The sequence below is a fragment of the Bubalus bubalis genome, chromosome 20 (genome assembly GCF_019923935.1).
Source record: "Bubalus bubalis isolate 160015118507 breed Murrah chromosome 20, NDDB_SH_1, whole genome shotgun sequence".
NCBI classification, from domain to species: domain Eukaryota; kingdom Metazoa; phylum Chordata; class Mammalia; order Artiodactyla; family Bovidae; genus Bubalus; species Bubalus bubalis.
Window position 1 is genome coordinate 23,355,119 of NC_059176.1, and position 20,860 is coordinate 23,375,978.

The 20,860-nt window shown below is 39.2% G+C and overlaps 1 protein-coding gene across 7 annotated transcripts in view; it reads left to right on the plus strand.

Moving 5' to 3' along the window:
* SLC25A21 (solute carrier family 25 member 21) overlaps positions 1-20,860 on the plus strand; it is a 519,679-nt gene that overhangs the window by 287,196 nt on the left and 211,623 nt on the right. For all 7 annotated transcript variants that reach the window (XM_025271366.3, XM_025271363.3, XM_025271362.3 and 4 more), the window contains exon 2: positions 18,686-18,734. In XM_025271366.3, the coding sequence (XP_025127151.1) occupies positions 18,686-18,734 (49 nt within the window). The remainder of the gene's footprint in view (positions 1-18,685; positions 18,735-20,860) is intronic.

A 20,860-nucleotide genomic window follows, 5' to 3' on the forward strand; every position in this document is an offset into this window, starting at 1 on the left:
CAGACTTCTCTTGCTATAAAATTGAACATTAAAATAAAAACTTAGCTCATAATTTCTGGGAGGTCATGCACACCTTCCTCATTCCAAAGTCCAACCACAGAACCCCTGGAATAAGTGTTCTGTGAAACTTGATACACAGTTCAAACCTAGGTCTTCAGAGCGCTGTGTGTGTCTGTCTTTTTCTATTACCTGATGCTTCCTTCCTTAGAGAAGCAAATAATTGAGAGAGCAGCCCCCAGAGTAGAGCCTGCCCAGGCTGAAGAATCAGTTGCAAGCCACCACCGCTGGAATGTTTGGACTCTGAGATGAGGCTGGGACTGGGGAGGAAGACACCAGCAGTTAGAACCCTCCTCACCATAGTCTCTGGAAAACTTCTCAGTGTTCTCTAAGACATCTCAGAGTTACAAATAGTAACAGCAACAGTAAGAGTGGCCACTACTCACCCCATGCTTGTGATATGCCAGGCACTGTGCTGAGTGATGAAGTCAGTACAGTTTTTACCTCCATCACACAGATTAAAGAAACTGCTAAAACAAGACGATCATCCTGACTCTGGCTCTGACACCATTAACGTCTCTGCTGTACTGCTGTTCATTGTAGAGTGAGCATATGAGGGAGTGGAAGGTGCAGGGGAGGATGCTTTATTCTGTCATCATTCTTTAGATACGTGTGTGTGTTAGTTGCTCAGTCGTGTCTGACTCTTTGCAGCCCCATGGACTGTAGCCCACCAGGCTCCTCTGTCCATGGAATTCTCTAGGCAAGAATATTGGAGTGGGTTGCCATTTCCTCATCCAAAGGGTCTTCCCAACCCTTCATCTCCTGCATTGCAGGCAGATTCTTTACTGAGTCATCAGGGAACCCCTCTTGAGATATATGACCATACAAAAATTCCTGAAAGGTTGTTTTTCCTTTTAAGACACAATGATTTTTTTCCAGATAGCATGGGCTTAAAGAAAAATATTGTGCATTTAAGAAGATAAAGGAAAAACTTTAATTATACCCAGTCTGGTGGGAATTTTCATACACACACACACACACACACACACACACACACACATTGCTGTTCAGTCACTCAGTCATGTCCAGCTATTTGTGACCCCATGACTGCAGTACGCCAGGCTTCCCTGTTCTTCACCATCTCTCAGAGCTTGCTCAAACTCATGTCTTATTGAGTCAGTGATGCCATCCAACCATCTCATCCTCTGTCATTCCCCTGACATATATATAATCAGTCATTGCTAAACCCTGTTCAGCTGCCAAAATCAGTGATAAACTGTATTATCTTCAGTGTCCCTTAAAGGCCAGTGGTACCAAATTCATTTACAACTGAACTGAGTATCCAGTATTTCTAAACATTTGGGGAAATAATGCATATTAGATTTAATTTATTCCATTTTCATATATAGCATTATATGAGTCATGTAAAATGGGATACTTGCCAAATTAAAGTGAGGAGATGCCAAGAATAAATAACTTACACAAGATACAGAGTTAATCATGTTTTTATGTGGAAAACTTCATTACTCAAGAGTACATCACCTTAAAAGAAGTGCATAGCTTTTACTGAGTTATATAAACCCCTGTTAAATGGATAATCTTGGAGTTTATGTAACTAGAATGATATTTGTTACACACAGAGTATATAGATTAATTTGCTATGTGGATGATATTTGAAATAGCAACTTAAGCTTCAAATAAACATCCAAAATGGAGAATTTGAATTAAAAAAAAATCTTTTATTGTTATTTAAATGATGGGAAACATAGTCAAATTTTTTGTACCTTTATATACTTAGGAGTAATTTTCACTTAAAAAATTTAGACTTAAAAGCAAGATTTTATATTGGGAATCCAGTTTAAGTTCAGCTAACTCTCTATTGACAATTGTTAAATATTACAATTCCCCATTAACTGGTACTCTAGTATTCAAAACTAAAATAAAAATGGATATTTTATGGTTTCTTAAAACCTAGTGAGATTCTAAAAGTATGTGGTTTATCTTAGTAGTAATAGTAATATTTTATAAAATTCTATTTATTTTTAAATACACAACTATGTGCAATGTATATGTTTATGAAATTAGTTTTAACAGTACATCTCATCCCCTAACCTTTCTAGATAATAGTTTACTATGATTCAAGTTAGCTCAAATACATCATTGTATTGCCTTTGTCCCGTATTAGTTAAGATTACTAATCCTGTGTAATTTACACCACTATAAATGTTTGTTAGCCCTCACTTCTTACTTTTCACGTTTATTTAACTTCTGCTGCTTTTATGTTTATCCAACTTCCTTTGGATCATATAAAAGATTATCTCAATCTCAATTTTTTATGAGAGAAAAGGCATGCGATGTGTCTTTAGCTTATCACAGATCCATTTCTAAAACTTGCAAATTAATCTGTTTCCTTTCTTGTCATTCTTTCCTCTTCTCCCTGTTTCCTGCCTTAGTGGTCAGTGCCGCCTGAGTTTTTCTTTGGATTTCCATCTCATGATCTAATGCCTTAGGTGCTTTCTTTTTTCCATGAGGCAATGTTTGCACACAGCTGCTCTGTAATGTATAGCATATATTGGCTTGAGAATGGAAATTTCACTTCTGTAAAGTGGTTTGGGATACACTTTTGTGCAAGATGCTATGCCAAACTGAATTGTGGATTGTAACATGCAGCCAAAGTTACCTCTGTTTGCCCCTCCAGGAAGCAGTGTGCAGTTTTAATAACCATGATGCCCTATTGCAATGACTTCCAGAGTTATTATGTAAACCTTTCAAGCAGGGCTTATGTCTTCCCTATTTCTTCACAACTTTCCTATACAAAAAATACTTTCTAAATGACAGGTTTAGGTGAGCTGGGCCTTATCCACAAGTTAACATCTTATGCGGTATATGTATATTAAAACTTGAGCCATTTCATTTTCTTTCCAAGTTTGCTAATCTCACAGGAATATAGAATAACCAAACCATAAACCTGGGCTCCTAATAGAAAAGTGTTTTTTGAAATGAAGTGCAATTAATTAGTCCCAGTACTGTTGTTACTGGATGGTCAGCAGTGTGGAAAATAAGTCAGTTAATTAGGATTAAAACTTAATTATTTAGATAAGGAAGCAGCTAGAGTGTTGTTTAAACATTCCAAACCCACTCTTATTTTCCAAAGCACAAATAAAAAGATGTTACAAAGAGATTTTAAAACTCTGAAATTCTCTTTTCTATAGCCCTCCATCCAGGGGTTCACATGTGACCAGATCCCCACCAATCAGATGTCCAAACCTCCTTCCCACAGCTATTGGCCCAGGGACTCACATGTGACCGAAGTGAGGTCTATCAGAGCCCTCCCTGGACCTTTCTGTTGAGCCAGCAGGGAAGTGTCCTGCTTGCTTCCTGCATCTGAAAGGTGACAGGATGGGAATCAGGGGCTCTCAGAGGCAGTATACCTCTCTGTGTTAGGAAACCTCTGTAGCAGGAGTGAATAAAGACAAGCAGAGGCAAGCAGATGAGGGAAGGGGAGAGAAAGTCTTAGAGCCAAGCATCCCTGCCATTGCCGTCATTTCAATTATGAGCCAATGAATTCCCTTTTTGTGTTTAAGCTGATTTATGTTGAATTTTGACTTAAACAACCAAAAGAGCCCTGACAAATGATTTTGGTTGGAACTGACTACCTGCATGAATAAAAAGCATTGTTTCTCTCACACCAACTCTCCTGCCTTTTCACTGGTAAGGTAAAATGGAAAATGTGAACTCTGTGTTTGTTCATCCTGGAAAACACCACTTTAAAACACAAATGACTCCTTGTAGGAGTATCTTTCAAACTGCGTGAAACAAATATTGAATAAATTAAACTGCAATGGAGAAAACAGTATTGCTTCATTTATTGAACAATGGCATTTTAGATTCTGTGCTCATTTTAATAATTGTACTGTGGTCTAATTGGACCCATATCTTCCATATTAACTTTTAATCTCATGCTCTTAAATTCATTTTCAATGATGAGTGCTCCAAAACCCATTCCAAGGCAAGAGAAAGCCTTAGGTGTAGCCTGAGTAAACCTGTAATTTCACTTGGCTTCCCAGGTGGCACAGTGGTAAGAATCTCCCTGACAGTGAAGGAGATGAGGGTTCAATTCCTGCTTTGGGAAGATCCCCTGGTGTAGCAAATGGCAACCCATTCCAATATTTTTGACTGGAAAATTCCATGGACAGAGGAACCTGATGGGCTACAGTCCATGGGATTGCAAAGAGTCAGACACAACTTAGCATGGGCATGTGCGCACACACACACAGACACACACATACACACACTCTGTAATTTCACAGTGTTGGTCTTGACACACTTCATAATATCATTTTTCGTCTTCCTTGGAAACAGGGGAATCCTCTCTCCTCATTGGTTGTAAGCTGAATTTAGTTCAGAAAAGGTGCCATTTATGAATTCATAATATAGCTAGCAACTATATTGATGTTGATGCTATTTGATTTGGCATTTGTATGTGTCAGGGCTTCCCCAGTGGCTGAGTGATAAAAAATCCGCCTGTAGTGCAAAAGATGCCAGAGACTCAGATTTGATCCTTGGGTTGCGAAGATCCTCTGGAGCAGAAAATAGCAATGCACTCCAGTATTCTTGCCTGGAAAATCCCATGGACAGAGGAGCCTGCTGGGCTGCAGTTCATGGAGTCACGATTCAGACGTGACTGAGTGACTTAAACCACCACAACCATATGTCAGGGTAAAGCTTAACTGCTGTATCAGAGAGACCCAACCATTCAGCAGCTTAAAGAATGAACTATTTCTCTTTCATGTGACAGTTCTGATGGTAATAGTTCAGTTCATCAGGGAGTCTTTGCTCCTCATAGTCACTCTGGGACACGGGTCCCTTCCAGTGGTTGCTCTGCCATCCCCTAGGGCACTGTCTGGTCATCTGTAAGGTATAACTTCAGTTACTACCACCCTGAAGTTCTAATTAGTGGGAAGAGGAAATTAGATAGGAGAGAGGCATACTCATGGTCTTATGCACTCTGCTTCTCACATGCCATGGATGAAGAATTTAGTCACATGGTCACACACAAAAGATGCTGGGAACTGCCATATTTATGAGATATCATGGATCATGGTATCAAGAAAGAGAAATTGGATTTTGGTGGAGCTTAGGTATTGTTTCCAGAGATCTTTTACGCTTTTAGATTGTGCCACTGTTTCACATGTCCACTTATCACATGCATTACTTTGGTGCATAAGAAAAACAAATGAGGACATTGATCCTTGGAGCACCAAAGTAGCACATGAAGAAATTTTATTTGTCTGTTTTCAGACTTTTTAGACAACCTGAGAATTCCAGGGTAGATTGTCATGGTTTTAATTTTCATCCATCAAGAGATTCTTTTAGTGAGGATGCATTTTAAATTGCTTGGCAAAAAGTTAGGGACTGCCTTCTCTAAAAAAGATGATTCATTTTAAAAATCTTTCATTAATTGCTATGTAACTTTGCTTTTGAACTGTGGTGTTGGAGAAGACTCTTGAGAGTCCCTTGGACTGCAAGGAGATCCAACCAGTCCATCCTAAAGGAAATCAGTCCTAAATATTCATTGGAAGGATTGACACTGAAGCTGAAACTCCAGTACTCTGGCCACCTGATGCAAAGAACTGACTCATTGGAAAAGATCCTGATGCTGGGAAAGATTGAAGGCAGGAGGAGAAGGGGACGACAGAGGATGAGATGGTTGGATGGCATCACTGACTCGATGGACATGAGTTTGAGTAAGCTCTGGGAGTTGGTGTTGGACAGGGAAGCCTGGCATGCTGCAGTCCATGGGGTCACAAAGAGTCGGACATGACTTAGCGACTGAACTGAACTGAACTTTGCTTAAGAATAAGAATATGAATGTGTCCTTTTACTTTCTTTTTTTACTTTTTGTCCATTTTTACTTGAGGACTTAATACTGCAGATTCAAAATTTCTTAAAGTAGTTTCATTGGGTTCGTGACCCATCTTTAGAGGCCTATGTTTATTTGTATAATTATTTTAGTTGATGTTTCCAATTTTCTACGTTTCTATATGATGTAATTTGGCCATTAAGTATATTAACTGCTTAAGGTATACACATTTTGGTACATTATCAGATCTTAGTTAAATATTTGCCAAACCATAAACCCAAGGAAACCTTGAAGATTAAAACTAAACAAAGAGAATATCTGCTGAATCTAGTTCAGGGAATAGTGAACATCCTTCAGTGTATTTGTTCTTTACATACTTGGTATTACTCAATAATATGACCAACAGTTTGTTCATTCAACATTTTTATTCTGTATATAGATGGTATACTGTAACTTGTGCTAGATACTGGAGACACTGAGGAAGAAAAACAAGCTATTTAGTTACTATGTATTCATAAAAACAGGAACTTAGTAGTTATCTCAGTGTTAACTCCACCTCTTATCCCTCTAACGCTTTCCTCTAGTATCCTGACTCCAACAGGACTAGCAAGCCTATGCTCTTTCCACCATATCCTCATCCCCATTCATCTTCACTTCCCTCTACTCAGCTTAAGTTCCAGAGTCAACCATTATAATCATTTCCTGGCACACATTCTTTTCGTTGCCCTGTCACTTCCTCATATTCACTTGACAAAACCTCATTCTGGTTTGCCTATTCTGCCTGCACACACACAGCCAAAACATGGCTACCGAAAATGACACTAAGTCATGACCTCTGACCTCAAGCATACCCTCAGTGCTGCCTCGTAATCATACTACTCTATGTTTCCCCATCCATCCCTTTCCTCACTCCTACTGACAACTATCTCATACCTTCTCTCTGCTTTCTCCAACATCCCCTTCCTTATTCTCACTCTCGGTTGATGACCTTGCTTCCTGAGAAAATGGAAAACGGAAGCGAGCAGAAGAGAACCAACACCTAGAACTATGCTAGGATAACTAACACAGTATGCACTCAGAAAAATTTGATGAATGAAAACCCTCCTGATCGTGTACTTGTCTGGCTCCCAGAAAACTGGGGTTAAGCGCATTTAATGTTATACAGTAGCAAAGACACATACCACAGTGCTTGTTTGGATGGAAGCCATGGAGGCAGATATTGTTTCTAGTGAGTTAGTAAGTTAAGCATATTAGCTGATATCAAACATTGATTATTATTTAGATTATATTTTTGTGAGTAGTAATATATTCAGTGCTATTACAATTAAATATTTGTGTTATAAAATCTATCTGCCATCATGTTTATGTAATGTCTCACACTTCAGAATCTAAATATTGTTTTTCAGTTGATACTTATTTTGCTTGAAGGGCAGTTTCATTTTTGCAAGTTTTTCATGTGGAAGTAAAGATTAGCTTAACCCATACTTAGTGAAAATTCTGTGTGATTGAACTGTATGGCTGACTACATAACTGAAAATGAATAACCTTTTTCTTTGTTCCCCATAAGCCAGACCTTGATAAAGCACATGGGCTTCCCTTGTGGCTCAGATGGTAAAAAATCTGCCTGCAATGTGGGAGACTTGGGTTTGATCCCCAGGTTGGGAAGATTCGCTAAAGAAGAGCATGGCAACCCACTCCAGTATTCTTGCCTGGAGAATCCCCATGGACAGAGGAGAGTGGCGGGCTGCAGTCCATGGGGTCACAAAGAGTTGGACATGACTGAGTGACTAAGCACATAGAGGGATTTATCTAAAATAAATCCCAGTAAGCTGGATTTCATAAAAGCATGGTACCAAGGCTGGTATGGAATAGAAGTTCAAAATAAATAATTTCTATAGCTATGGTTCTAGGTCATTTGGCAAATAAAAAGTTAAGAGCTATTACATAAAGGCAAGTGTAATTAAGTGCAAAACACTTGGCTATATATTAATTAAGGTAATAGTGGCGCATATTTTGACAGTTCTAAGTCTCTTACTCTATCAAGATGAGCAATGAGATTGCAAGAAGTAGTACTAATTCTTCCTGTTTCTGGACTCCTATCCAGTGACTGAGGTGAAACTGTCTTTAAAGTAACATTTTCCCTTCTCTCTTTTAAGATGCTCATACCCTTGGAAGAGGGCAGGGGAAGGAAGCGGAAGCTGTTTTCCTGAAAGACTGTTGCACTCATTACGAAATCTCTATGTGGCCTAAGTATTGGGAAAACAGCATTGTGAATCACATGTGTGGTCAGTTTGGTGGGTTGGATGGTTTTCTTGGGTATCAATTCCTAAGGATTTCTTTAAAAATTCTGGCATAATATCATAATTTTATTGTTAAATTATCATGAACAGAGAATATGGGCTAAAGGATGGAACCCTTGGAAATTTGTGACAAGCAGAGTTAAAGAAGTTGTTGCTGTTGTTTAGTCCCTAAGTCATGTCCGACTCTTTGCAACCCCATGGACTGTAACCCACCAGGCTTCTCTGTCCATGGGGTTTCCCAGGCAAGAATATTGGAGTGGGTTGCCCTTTCTTCCTCCAGAGGATCTTCCCGACCCAAGGATCAAATCCAAGTCTCCTGCATTGGCGAGCAGATTCTTTACCATTGAGCCACCAGGGAAGCCCCTGAGTTAAAGAAGTACTGGTAATTAAAAACTCTCCATATACTATACTTTTAAAATTATTTGAACCTAATATAGATAACATTGGAGAAGGAAATGGCCGCCCACCCCAGTGTTCTTGCCTGGAGAATCCCATGGACTGAGGAGCCTCAAGGGCTGCAGTCCCTGGGGTCACAAGGAATTGGACACAACTGACCAACTAGGCAATAAAGGTAACAGACTTTGTAGTTGGATTTGGGCAGTGTTGGTCTGGTAAGTGTTTAATAACTGGCTCTCTAGAAAACAAACAAAAACTCTGATTTGTACCTTTTGGTATTTTCCTTAGTGTAAATACTCCTACCATGGGCAGTTTCATGCTACCACCATGATGCCACTGAATGCGTGGTTGGGAAGAGAGGCTTAGCATCTGGCTGGTAAGGGCCAGCTTTACTACAGAACTGGAGGAGTGAGCAGGGAGGGCCTGAGCTCTGTTGCTGAGTCTTGTGACAAATAGAAAGATCCTTCTTTCCAGGCAGTTCAATAATAGAAGGAAGGAAGACCAACTGTGAGGAAGTTATCAAACTTTTGAAGAGGCTGGAATTTAATTATTTCAACCACTAAAAATAAAGGATAATTATGTGATGTAAGTGCTAATTGTTGCTACAATGGCAGCCATATTAATTATAGTACATAAATGTATTAAATCAACATGCTGTACACCTTAAATTTACATAATGTCATATGTCAAATATATTTCAATTTCAAGAAAAAAGAAATTCTGAGGCAAAGCAATATGTCTTCTTTGTGACTGATAGAGAAGTCCCCAGAATTGGTCAAGTATCTTCTGAATGGAAAGAGAGGTCCTGGCACTCAGCAGATAGAGTGGAGTCCTAATTTCTACAACTACCCTTCTGCATGTTGATAGACTTCCAATGTTGAAATGCTAGTCACAGTGAACATTTTTTTCACTCTGGATACACAAAATACATTGCAACTTTTTCCGAAGTGTATATATATTATATACACATGCAATCGTGAAACAAGTGATACGTCTGTTTCTCTTCACATTTCCTTCACTTTAAAGACATTTTGTGTGTATGTGTGTGCTCAGTCACTTCAGTTGTGCCCAACTCTTTGCAACCCTACGGACTGTAGCGTACCCTGGTCCTTTGTCCACGGGATTATCCAGGCAAAAATATTGGAGCGGGTTGCCATGCCCTCCTCCCAGGGATCGTCCCAACCCAGGGATTGAACCTCTTGTATCTACTGCATTAGCAGGTGGGCTCTTTACAACTAGCACCACCTGAGAAGCCCTTAAAGGCATTTAATACACTTCTTGAGGAATTTCTGAGAAATAACTCCAGAAAGAATAAAGAGACAGAGCCAAGGCAAAAACAATACCCAGTTGTGGATGTGGCTGGTGATAGAAGTAAAGTCCAATGCTGTAAAGAGCAATATTGCATAGGAACCTACAGGTTATATCCATGAATCAAGGAATTGGAAGTGGTCAAACAGAAGATGGCAAGAGTAAACGTTGACATTTTAGGAATCAGCTAACTAAAATGGACTGGAATGGGTGAATTTAAGTCAGATGACCATTATATCTACTACTGTGGGCAAGAATCCCTTAGAAGAAATGGAGTAGACATCATAGTCAACAAAAGAGTCCAAAATGCAGTACTTGGATGCAATCTCAAAAGCAACAGAATGATCTCTGTTCATTTCCAAGGTAAACAATTCAATATCACAGTAATCCAAGCCTATCCCCCTTCAGTAATGCTGAAGAAGCTGAAGTTGAATGGTTCTATGAAGACCTAAAAGATGTTCTAGAACTAACACCGCCAAAAGATGTCCTTTTCATCATACGGGACTGGAATGCAAAAGTAGGAAGTCAAGAGATATCTGGAGTGACAGGCAAATTTGGCCTTGGAGTACAAAATCAAGCAGGGCAAAGGCTAACAGAGTTTGGTGAAGAGAATGCACTGGTCATAGCAAACACCCTCTTCCAACAACACAAGAGAAGACTCCACACATCGACATCACCAGATGGTCAATACTGGAGTCACATTGATTATATTCTTTCCAGCCAAAGATGGAGAAGCTCTATCCAGTCAGCAGAAACAAAACTGGCAGCTGACTGTGGCTCAGATCATGAACTCCTTATTGCCAAATTCAGACTTAAATTGAAGAAATTAGGAGAAACCACTAGACCTCTCAGGTATGACCTAAATCAAATCCCTTACGATTGTGCAGTGGAAGTGACAAATAGATTCAAGGGATTAAATCTGATAGAATGCCTGATGAACTATGGATGGAGTTTCATGACATTGTACAGGAGGCAGTGATCAAGACCATCCCCCAAGAAAAAGAAATGCAAAAAGGCAAAATGGTTGTCTGAGTAGGTCTTACAAATAGCTGTGAAAAGAAGAGAAACTAAAGGCAAAGAAGAAATAAAAAGATATACCCATTTGAATGCAGAGTTCCAAAGCATAGCAAGGAGAGAAAGAAAAGCCTTTGTCAGTGATCAGTGCAAAGAAATAGAGGAAAACAATAGAATGGTAAAGATGAGAGATCTTTTCAAGAAAATTAGAGATACCAAGAGAACATTTCATGGAAGATGGGCACAATAAAAGACAGAAATGGTATGGACCTAACAGAAGCCAAAGATATTAAGAAGAGGTGGCAGGAATACACAGAAGAACTGTACAAAAAAGATCTTCATGACCCAGAAACCACAATGCTGTGATCACTCACCTAGAGCCAGACATCCTGAAATGTGAAGTCAAGTGGGCCTTAGGAAGCATCACTACGAACAAAGCTTAGTGGAGGTGATGGAATTCCGGTTGAGCTATTTCAAATCCTAAAAGATGATGCTGTGAAAGTGCTACACTCAATATGCCAGCAAATTTGGAAAAGTCAGCAGTGGCCACAGGACTAGAAAAGGTCAGTCTTCATTCCAATCCCAAAGAAAAGCCATGCCAAAGAATGCTCAAACTACCGCACAATTGCACTCATCACACGCTAACAAAGTAATGCTCAGAATTCTCCAAGCCAGGCTTCAGCAGTATGTGAACTATGAGCTTCCAGATGTTCAAGCTGGATTTAGAAAAGGCAGAGGAACCAGAGATCAAATTGCCAACATCCGTTGGATCATCGAAAAAGCAAGAGAGTTCCAGAAAAACATCTACTTCTGCTTTATTGACTACACCAAAGCCTTTGACTGTGTGGGTCACAACAAATTGCAGGAAACTCTTTAAGAGATGGGAGTACCAGACCACCTAACCTGCCTCCTGAGAAATCTGTATGTAGGTCAAGAAGCAACAGTTAGAAGTGGACATAGAAAAACAGACTGGTTCCAAATCAGGAAAGGAGTACGTCAAGGCTGCATATTGTAACCCTGCTTATTTAACTTATATATAGAGTACATCATGCAAAATGCCAGGCTGGATGAAGCACAAGCTGGAATCAAGATTGCCAGGATAAATATTAACCCCAGATATGCAGATGGCACCACCCTTATGGCAGAAAGCAAAAAAGAACTAAAGAGCCTCTTGATGAAAGTGAAAGAGAGTGAAAAAATTGGCTTAAAACTCAACATTCAGGAAACTAAAATCATGGCATCCGTTCCAATCACTTCATGGCAAATAGATGGGAATTAGTGGAAACAGTGGCAGACTTTATTTTGGGGGGCTCCAAAATCACTGCAGATGGTGACTGCAGCCATTAAAAGATGCTTGCTCCTTGAAAGAAAAGCTATGACCAACCTAGACAGCATATTAAAAAGCAGAGACTACTTTGCCGACAAAGGCTCATCTAGTCAAAGCTAAGTTTTTTCCAGTAGTCATGTATGGATATAAGAGTTGGACCATAAAGAAAGCTGAGCACTGAAGAATTAATGCTTTTGAACTGTGGTGTTGGAGAAGACTCTTGAGAGTCCCTCAGACTGCAAGGAGATCTAATCCATCCATCCTAAAGGAAATCAGTCCTGAATATTGGAAGGACTGATGTTGAAGCTGAAATTCCAATACTTTGGCCACCTGATGCAAGGAACTGACTCACTAGAAAAGACCCTGATGCTGGGAAAGATTGAAGGTGGGAGGAGAAGACAACAGAGGATGAGATGGTTGGATGGCTTGAGATGAGATGGCCATCACTGACTTGATGGCCATGAGTTGAGTAAGCTCTGGAAGTTGGTAATGGACAGGGAGGCCTGGCGTGCTGCAGTCCATGGGGCCACAGAGTTGGAGAAGACTGAGCGACTGAACTGAACTGAACTGGGGTATTTTACCATCTGCCAGCCTAATCCACAGCTTGCTTTTCCCCTGGTGTTTCTCATTGCATTACTCATTGTATTAAGGCCCATATATAGCAGTTAACTTTCCATAAAAGACCAACAACATATCTGAAAATTGAACCACTTACCTAAGTGCACTTGGAGCTTACTTGGGGTCTAATATAAAGTTTAATAGCAAGTAAAGGAAAATAAAAGGATAGCTTCCATTGAATTAAAAAAGCAAACAATAATTTTAAAATATATTACATTGAGCTGAAATTGAGTTTAGTAAAAACTTTGCTTACAAGTGAGATTTTCATTAGTTTAATAATTCTCAGCTTTTCTGTCCTTTCATTCAAAGTGTGCTTTTTAAAAACCCACTTGTTTTTAAGCTCTGCCTCAACTTTTCTTCCTTCCTTGTACATTCTCTATCATAATTTCATATAATGTATGTATATGTTTATAACTCTGAAATATATTTTCCTATATTCTGAAGTCGATGAAATAATAAACTTTATGAGAGCAAGAAGTTTATGCCAAGGAAGTTACTGCACTCCCTTTAGATTTGTGCTAATGACCATTGCTTGGAGTTAGTTTCTTTAGAAAAATACAAATAGTAAACTTCCATGATAATATTTGCTCAGAATTTTCAAGGAAGTCTGTGGCTTGCCCAAAAGCTTAACTTTTAACAACATCTTTCAAACCTGCGAAATTACATTGCCTATTTAGCCAATTCAGTGTGCATAATATTAATTTACTATGCCACAAAGGTAGTACGCTTTAACTGTTATTAGGGGAAAGTATTTATTTGATTTCCCTTTATGAGTCTCACATTGCTTATAATTCAGTATGGCTACCACATTTTCTGGGCAGGCTATCAAATAGGATGTTGTAATGATTTGCTTGACTAGTAAAATAGATGAAAAAATATTAGTTCTGTCTGTAGCTGTTCTCTTTTTGAATTTCAGATTTGCACAGTTTGAGACCATTTATTCCTCGTGGTTTTCTTTAAATTTTTTTTTAAATTCTTTTATATTTTAAAGAGTTAAAGATGTCACACAAAATCAGGGTAATGGTTAGGGTACTATGATTTCAGAGGACAAAATAGAAGACAAATTTTATTTTAAAATGCTTGGGCTATAGTACAATGCAAAATTTTTGGCTTTGGTAAAAGGAAAACATAGGTCTTACTTGTAACTGACATCTTGGGATGCTTGAATGCTTCAGTTCTCTCTCTGCAGTACTATCCCTTTTCATCTTCATGAAGATGTTAAGATGTTTTCTGATTCATAAAAAGTTACTTAACAAAATTATCTTTGGAATAATCCATTCTACTTAGAGGATACATACAAACTCAGAGTGTTTCAGTAGACTAACTTTCTATATTATACATTATCATGGATTTCTTGAATAACGGGATGAAGTTCTCTTTATGTACACTAAATTCTTAAAACTTCATCGTCTACATATTGTTGTAAAGGAGACCCATCATTGTGGCGGTTTATTATTTTATATAATCCGTTTCTTTTTTCAACAAATCTTTATCAAGCAACTACTAGGTTTCAGGTATATTTTAGGTACTTAATGCATATTGGTGGACAATGCAGACAAAGATATCTGCCCTGGTGAATCTTATATTCTACTGGAAAAGACAGGAAACAATAAATATAAAAAAAGAAGTAAATAATGTATTATGTTCAAAGTTGATAAGTACTTTGGCAAGAGGAAAAAACAGAGCAGCAAGACGTGTTTTTTTGTTTGTTTGTTTTTTGATGCTGGGATAGGAAGGAGCAGACCTCTGTATTAGAGTGGTCAGATTACTCAGTGACCACGTGAAGGAAGTTGGCCACATAGAATCTGAGGGAGGAGCATTCCAGGCAGAGGGAATGGCTAGCACAAAGGCTGAAAGCTGAGACTGTCTTGGCATGTTTGGGAAACAGCAGAGGCCACTGTGGCCAGAGTAGAATTAGTGAGGGGAGAATAGTAGGAGAGTTGCTGAGGGAAGTAGTGCAGGCCTGGATTATGCATGGCCTTTCTGTGAGTGAGATGGGAGTCGTTGCTGACCAGAGGGATGACATGAAATGACTTACATGTTAAAAAGGATCACTCGGTCTGTTGGGTGAGAACAGATGGAAGGGGTCAAAGGTAGATGAAGGGAAACCTGTTAATGAGGTGCTGCAGTTAATCAGCTGAGAATTGATGACCATAACTTAACTAGAAAAGGGTCAAGAGTACAGGCAGTAGAGGAAGTGAGAGATGGTAGAAGTCTGTTTGTATTTTGAAGTAGAGCCAATGGATTAGAAGAGAATTTTGAGAGAAAGAGGAGTCCACAGTGATTCTAAGGTTGAACAGGTTGGTTTTTGTTTTGTTTATTTTATTTTGTTTTATTGAATAGGGGTGTTGGGGAAGGAGTTCAGTTTTACTCATGTGAATTTTGAGAAAGTTGTTAGATATCTAAACAGAGACATCAGATAGACAATCAGATACTTAAGTCTAGACTTTGAAAGAGAAGTCTGTACTGGACATGTATTGGGCAAGTTGTTAGCATATAGATGATAATTAAAACCATGAATTAGAATGAGATCACCAAGGGAGTGAGTGTAGATGGAGAACTTATGAGTGAATTTCATGTATTTGACATGATTTACTCAGTGGGCTTGTGAAGTTAAATACACCCTCTTCTCAAAGAACTCATGATTTGTATTTGACTGTACATTTTCATAAATGCAGGAGATGCTATTCATATAGACAGTAGTGTCTGGAGATGAATATTGCAATGGCCAATATGGGGATGCAGGGAGCAGTGTGGAGAGTCAGTTCTGTATTTCTGTATGTTAGTGGCCATCAGTTCAGTTCAGTTCAGTCGCTCAGTCGCGTCCAACTCTTTGTGACCCCATGAACCACAGCATGCCAGGCCTCCCTGTCCATCACCAACTCCTGGAGTTTACCCATACTCATGTCCATTGAGTCAATGATGCCATCCAACCATCTCATCCTCTGTCATCCCTGTCTCGTCCTGCCCTCAATCTTTTCCAGCATCAGGGTCTTTTCCAATGAGTCAGCTCTTCGCATCAGGTGGCCAAAGTATTGGAGTTTCAGCTTCAGCATCAGCCCTTCCAATGAACACCCAGGACTGATCTCCTTTAGGATGGACTGGTTGGATCTCCTTGCAGTCCAAGGGACTCTCAAGAGTCTTCTCCAACACCACAGTTCAAAAGCATCAATTCTTCAGTGCTCAGCTTTCTTTATAGTCCAACTCTCACATCCATACATGACCACTGGAAAAACCATAGCCTTGACTAGACATGTTAATGGCCATAACATGATACAATAAATGCTATTCTTGATATATGTAGTAGAGTTGTAATATAATATAATATTAATAATGTAAAATGTAATAGAATTGGTATATGTCATGGGATTGTAGAGAAAGGAAATGTGATTTGACTCAATGATAAGAAGGTGGAGTTAAATTTAGAAGACTCTGTTCTCAAACAATGTATCTTAGAACAGATTAATATATAGTAACATTGTGTGTAGTTAAAATCAAAATTAAGGCCTGAACTGATGGATCACTTGACATTATCTTTTAATAACCTACATTCAGGTCCACCTTTGGGCACCTAGTTTGTCTTCCGAGATCCCCTATCCTATTGCTAAAAAGGCTACCAAAGCCCGTTGTAGCACTGTTCATGGCTGAAGGCAGAGGTGGACGAGGAAGGAAGGCACAGGAATGACAACAGGACCACAGCATTCTAGCTTTCTATACGTGAGGATTCTGTTAGGAGTTAGTAGGGGTGCTGTGTCCCATAATCAGTCCATCCATGTGGTCTTGCCCTCTCCATTGTCTCTTTTCTGTGGCTTAGGTTATAAAGGAATGGTTTTAAAAAGTGGATTTTCTACTTTCTGTTTTAAGCATTATAATCTCAAAAAAAAAAAAAAAAAAGAACAAAAAAGCCACATCTTTTCTGTGAAGTGATGCCTTTCTTTAATGTGATTTTCTGTTCCCAGCTCTAAGAATACTATTGAGTCATCCACCAGTAGTTACTGGCCAAGTAGGTGAGAATTCTAAAAAATGCTTCCAGGTGAAATACACACACACACACACACACACACATATGTGAAGTGAGTGAAGTGAAAGTTGCTCAGTCATGTTTGACTCTTTATGACCCGATGGACTATACAGTTCATGGACTTCTCCAGACCAGAATACTGGAGTGGGTAGCCTTTACCTTCTCCAGGGGATCTTCCCAACCCAGAGATCAAACCCAGGTCTCCTGCATTGCAGGCAGACTCTTTACCAGCTGAGCCACAAGAGAAGCCCATATATATATATACATATTCACACACATGTATATCTTTAACATTTTTAAGTGGTCTTTACCTCATGACATCAGCCCTGTATCCTACAAATAATCTCAGTTATAAAGCACATCTAAGCCACAACTGAATTAAAATTTTACTTAAAAATTGTAAATATTTGGGACTGCCCTGGTGGTCTGGTGGCTCAGACTCCACACTCCCAATGCAGAGGGCCTGGGTTCAATGGAACAGTGATGGGGGTGTAAAGTGAATAAGGCAGATGGAATCTCTGTCCTTATGGATCTTTTTGACAAGCAAACAGTTGCAGTGCCATGTAATAACACAAGTCCAGGGTACTGCAGGAGTGCATCAAAGGGCACCTGTATCTGTTAGAATTAGGTTCAAGGACAAGTGGCACAAAACCCAAATAGCAATAGTTTAAAAGAAATAGAAAAATTTTAACATGAATATCTCGAGGTAGACCAGAACTCCATGATGTCAGACCTACTTCTGTCTTGTTGCTGTGCTCTGCGTGACCTCCAGGCCCCAAATCACCTCATTGTGCAAGGTGACTTCTCCTGCCCCAAGTCCACATTCCACCAGAAGGAAGTAGGAAACGAGAGGGGAGGAGCAGTCTCTAACTTTAAAAGACTTCCTAGAAATTGCTCAAACCACTTTCACTTACATTCCCATTGGCCAGAACTTGGTCATGTGGTGATCTAGCAGCAAGGGAGGCTGGGAAATGATGTATTTATTCTGGGCAACCAGGAAGAAAAAGAGGGTGAATGCTAGGGGACAACTAACAGTCTCTGCCTTAGGATTTCTGGGAAAATAATTGTCCAAATTGAGATCTGGGGTAAGTAGGATTCTCAGAAGTATATGTGTGTGTATCCTGACAGGAGGACAACATTCCAGAGAGAAGGAAAAGCTCAGGGAATTGAACACTGAAGAAACTGTTCTTTCACCAATCACAGTTAATCCTTGCATGATAGTGTTTGTGCTCTTCTTCTAGTTGGGCATTGGCTTTTCAGACTTAGAGGTGCTTGGCACTCCAGAACTTCCATGCTGTGATGAGAGAGATGGTGTATTTACCAAGGGGAGAGGATTGGAGCATCACCACTCATGTGTTGGCATGTTAATAAATGTGATTGGGAGCAGTGGAAGGGTTACTGGACAGATGATCAGATTGATAGGAGAACATAGTAATAGAAGTTAGTATCACTCCTCTATTTAAAATCTCTGCTTGTGCCAGAGCACTTATAAAAATGTAGCTCAATGCTCTGTGATGACCTGGAGGGAGGCTCAAGGGGAAGGGATATATGCATACATAATCCTGTTGTACATAAAGCAACACTATTGTACAGTAGAAACTAAGACAACATTGTAAAGCAATTATACTCCATTTTTTAAAAAACGTAGTCACATATCTTACTTCCATTGAAATAAAATTTTGTTGTACTTTAGCCTTTTGCTATTAGCCTCTGTTACCTGTCATGTCCAAAGTTCCAAGTGTTTTATTTGAATCTTCATACTTGAGAAACCAATAGGGTCAAGAAAATAGGAGCCAGTCTTTGCATAAGTGTTTATTGGGCTTTTCTTTATCATCTTTCAGGTCTTGTAGAAATTTGCCTGATGCACCCTCTCGATGTGGTGAAAACCAGGTAAGGTTCTGCATGAACAAGTTTTATTGACTTTGGCTGATATCCAAATTAAGATCTGTCAGAACACTAAATGCTAGAACTTGTCCTAGACCGGTAGCTTCTCCCAATAATGGCATTTATATTTACTTCTTAAAGAAAATACTATTTGACAGATAAAATGTGAGCAGTGAAAAGCATTTCTCGATAGAGGTCATCTGAAGGTATATAATATTTTACTGCCGTCACATGACAACCATAAGGAATGATTTGTGACTTAACTGGTGAGCAAAGGAAATTTATCAAAATGATGTAAAAACATAACTCTGTCTAGTAAATTATGACAGCAGACTTCCACTTGGCATTGCATATAGCAGATTGCTATTTAATAGTTAGCATTTTGGTGTGAAACTCCAAAATTTCAAGTAAACTTCTTTAATGGTGCTTAAAGAATTTATTCCTACATCTGTTTGCCAGTGCAGAGTGCCATATTTCCTGGAAAATGCATTTGCTCTTAAAGGGAGATACAAATCAGGGCAATGTATTAAGTCTGTTTACCAAGAGAAAACAAAACTTGTGGGTTTTAATATGATTTGGAGCATTTTTTTAAAAAAAAATTAAATCTGTGACTAAATTACTGAACTCTATTTTTTTCAAATTAAAAGCTCTGCAACTGTAGTGAAAGTTTCCATTTATTTGCATTGTGTCAATCCCAACAACGTGCCTAGGATGGAGCTTAATAGCGGAAGTGCCATCCAACAGTGATGGTCAAGAAAACCCTTACAACCACAGTTAGGGAATACTTGATGAGTGAGGCTGGTCATTGAATAGACATGTTGCTTAATTTACCTGAAGAGGCAACCAAATCTAGGCTGGTGGCTGAAAGCAAGGGAAGGTGTCTGTGACATGCAAATAATACTACATTTCTGATAGAGAAGATGAGAATGTGGCCTCTTTCATAGTCAGCTTTTGCACCTATAACAAAATTACATAGACCAGAGGCTGTTTTGGAGGTTGGAAAGCTCAAGATCAAGATGCCAGTCAATTTGATTCTTGGTGAGAACCCTCTTCCTGATTTGTAGACACTCACATTCTTGCTGTATCCTTTCTTGGTGATGGAGAGAGGAAACACCCATGTCTTTCTTCTTATAAGAACACAAATTTCATCATCATGGGATCCCCCATGACTTCATCTAAACCTATTTCCTCCCCACCCCCACCAAAGACCTCACCTCCAAATACAATCATACTTGGGGTTAGGGCCTCAATATGTGAATTTCAGGGGAGCCACAAACATTCAGTCTATAACAACCTCAAGTCACCAAATCCAAACACAGAAAGAAGGAAATCCAACTTATATTCAAATGTAAGGTATGTGTAGGCTCCCTGCTGACTCAGTGGTGAAGAATCCACCTGCCAATGCAGGAGACGTAGGTTCAATCCCTGGGTCAGAAAGATCCGCTGGAGAAGGAAATGGCAACCCTCTCCGATATTTTTGCCTGGGAAATCCCATGGACAGAGGAGCTTGAGGGGGCATGGGTGGCTACAGTCCACGGAGTCACAAAGAATCAGACACGACTGAGCAACTAAACAATAAGGTGTGTGCACTCCCTGGACCATCTTTTACATAGAGTTCAGAAACTGAAGCAAAACTCGTCCTTTCCTTCCTAATTTTTATATTAACCTTCTTTGAAAAGCCAGAGTATTGTTATTAAACTCTCTGAGGAATAAATAGTCTTTTTCATTTAATGCTAATTTCCTGAATTAGCATTGTGTTCAAATGAGCAAGGAGAAGTAAGAATGATTTAAATGAGACATGATATTGACATTATGGTTACTCATTCATTCCTGCAACCCTTCATTCATTCATTTAGCAAAGTATATTAAGCATCTGGTGCATGTGGGTTCTAGGTTAGTTCTGCCCTCGAAGAGCTCACAATTTGATGAGTTAATAGGAATCTCATCACAGTGAATTAAAAATGTCATTTCATGGAACTGGATTTGACTAGGATATTTATTGAAATGTACCAATTCATTAGAACTTTGTCTTCTTTTTATATAGATATTTTTATGGAAAGGGAATTCACTGATTTAAATTTGTCAAGTGCTCCTACCTAACTTCCAGGGACCCGGAAAGAGAAGTCAGTGGG